The following is a 2,391-nucleotide window of genomic DNA, read 5'->3' on the forward strand; positions in this document are numbered from 1 at the left end:
CAGGTGGGTGGCTAAATGATGAGTTCCATTCCAGGGTAGAGCAGGTTGGAGGCTGAGCAGGTGTTTAGCATCCCTTGCTCACCTTCTAGATCTATAAAGGCTCATGCACATAGATAGACCTTGAAAATCACATAAGCCCATAGGAAGAAAGCTTTTCTGAGGTTATATGAAGAAAGCTGAGGACAGGGAGAGAAACTGGGGCCCAGGGAGGGAAGAGTCAGTCTGGAAGTCAGGCCCACAGGGGAAATGAAAGATGGAGTAGGAGTGCCAGGGGGTGGGAGGCAAATGTTTGAATGGATACAAAATTTCAATGAGGAAGCGATTGTCAGTTGGAAGAGAGAGGAAGTGACTACTACAGCTCACAGAGCAAAAAGAGCTGCTACACTCTGAGATCAAACACAAGCTGAGAGACAGAAGTCCTTTCTCTCAGTGAAATGCTGCTCCTGGCACCGGCACTGCTTGCAGTTCTCTTCCCAGCTGGTGACTCTCAGGACGGTAAGAGGAACTCTGGCAGCTGCTGGCCCTGGTGCAGGGCTCTGGACAAAGACAGGCTGTGCTTACCCAGGTGCACTGCTGCTTTGAGGCCTCCTGTGTCCAGGCTTCTTCCACCATTCTGGAGGTTGGTGCTGGAGCCTGAGGCTCTGGAGCTCTCAGATGGGTCAGGTGTTGTAGTTTCTACAGACTCTGGGTCTTGTTCTCTTTCCTTCCTACTTCTTCCTTTCTTTTCACCATCTTACGCTTCCTTTCTCCACAGCCTTCCAGGAGCTGACTTCTTTCCATGGCATCCAAATTTCATCCTTTTTCAACAGTACCTGGGTACAAAATCGAGGCTCAGGCTGGTTGGGAGATATGCAGATTCATGGCTGGGACAGTGACTCAGGCACTGTCATATTCCTGAAACCCTGGTCTAAAGGCAACTTCAGCAGTGATGAGATTTTGGAGATGGAGGAGCTATTTCGAGTGTACTTCTTGGGATTCGTCAGAGAAGTCCGGGAACATATCAGTGACTTCCAGATGGAATGTGAGCCCATTCCTAAAATTGAGGGGCAGGGGATTCTCAATTATTTCTATCCTCTCTTGCTTCAGACCACTGCCCCATCTTGTCCTTCCACCTCCTCCCACCTTCACCCAACTGCTTGTTCTAGAGCAGTGTCCTCCCACGCTCTACACTTCACTAGGTGTTCCTGATTTTTGCTGCCTCTGCACTCATCTCTGACAGATTAAGGGCACCGCTTTGTGACCAATCCCTGGTTTTTCTCATGGGCACTTGCTCCTTACTTTCCTGCACTGTGTCTTTGTGACAAAAGTGTGGCTTCCTTCTCTCATCCTTCCTTTCCACCTTCTCCTACCTGTGCTTTCCTCTCCTGGTCACCCAGTGGTTTCTTCGGGAATGTTGTACCTGTGATTCCCTTGTACCTTCCTTACCATCTGCCTCTCTTTCCCCATCTTACCACTACACACTTTATACATTCTATCCTCCCTGCATAACATGCATATCACTCTTCAGTTTGATTTACTGAGGCTTTCTAAGTGTTGTCATGATTTCAGTTTGGAGCACCTCCCTGTTTTTCTTTACTGGGTAATAATCTCTCTGGTTTCTTTCTCCACAGACCCCTTTGAGATCCAGGGCATCGCAGGCTGTGGGTTGCAGTCTGGAGGTGCTATTGTAAGTTTCTTCAGGGGAGCTTTAGGGGGCCTGGATTTCCTGAGCTTCAAGAATGATTCGTGTTGGCCCGCCCCAGAAGGTGGCACCAGGGCACAGAAGTTCTGCGCGTTAATCTTACAGTACAAAGGAATTTGTGACACTGTGGAAAATCTCCTTGTAAAAACTTGCCCCAGATATCTGATGGGTGTCCTAGAAGCAGGGAAGGCAGATCTGCAGAAGCAAGGTTAGTTCTATGCTGTTTTACTTACATCACTTTATTTAAATCCCAAATGTGAGGCACTAGAACGGCTTGCTCACCACCTCATCTCACACTAAAAGTGTAAGAGAAACAATGTCCAAAGCTGTGAGGTTTCTGAGTTAATTGCTCTGGGTAGAGTTGCAATGTGACACTCTCCTTGCCCATTTCCGCTCCAGTGAAGCCTGAGGCCTGGCTGTCCCAGGGGCCCAGCCCTGGGCCGGGCCATCTGCAGCTGGAGTGCCACATCTCTGGCTTCCACCCAAAGCCCGTGTGGGTGATGTGGATGCGGGCTGAGCAGGAGCAGCCTGAAACTCAGAGAGGGGACATTCTGCCTAATGCTGATGACACATGGTATCTCCGAGTGACCCTGGATGTGGCGGCTGAGGAGGCCGCTGGGCTGTCTTGCCGAGTGAAGCACAGCAGTCTGGGAGGGCAGGACATCGTCCTCCACTGGGGTGAGAAAGGATGGGACTCAGGCTGGAAATGA

At 50.0% G+C, this 2,391-nt stretch overlaps 1 protein-coding gene across 1 annotated transcript; it reads left to right on the forward strand.

Annotated features, from left to right (window-relative positions):
* Nucleotides 1-385: 385 nt before the first annotated feature.
* LOC102025562 (T-cell surface glycoprotein CD1b2-like) lies at nucleotides 386-2,391 on the forward strand. Its single transcript, XM_005400311.2, has 4 exons — nucleotides 386-495; nucleotides 755-1,021; nucleotides 1,611-1,889; nucleotides 2,081-2,391. Exons 1-4 carry the CDS (start codon nucleotides 435-437, stop codon nucleotides 2,389-2,391), a joined length of 918 nt encoding a protein of 305 aa, XP_005400368.1. The 5' UTR covers nucleotides 386-434.

This window comes from Chinchilla lanigera, unplaced genomic scaffold (assembly GCF_000276665.1).
Source record: "Chinchilla lanigera isolate Chin_1 unplaced genomic scaffold, ChiLan1.0 scaffold00067, whole genome shotgun sequence".
NCBI lineage: Eukaryota > Metazoa > Chordata > Mammalia > Rodentia > Chinchillidae > Chinchilla > Chinchilla lanigera.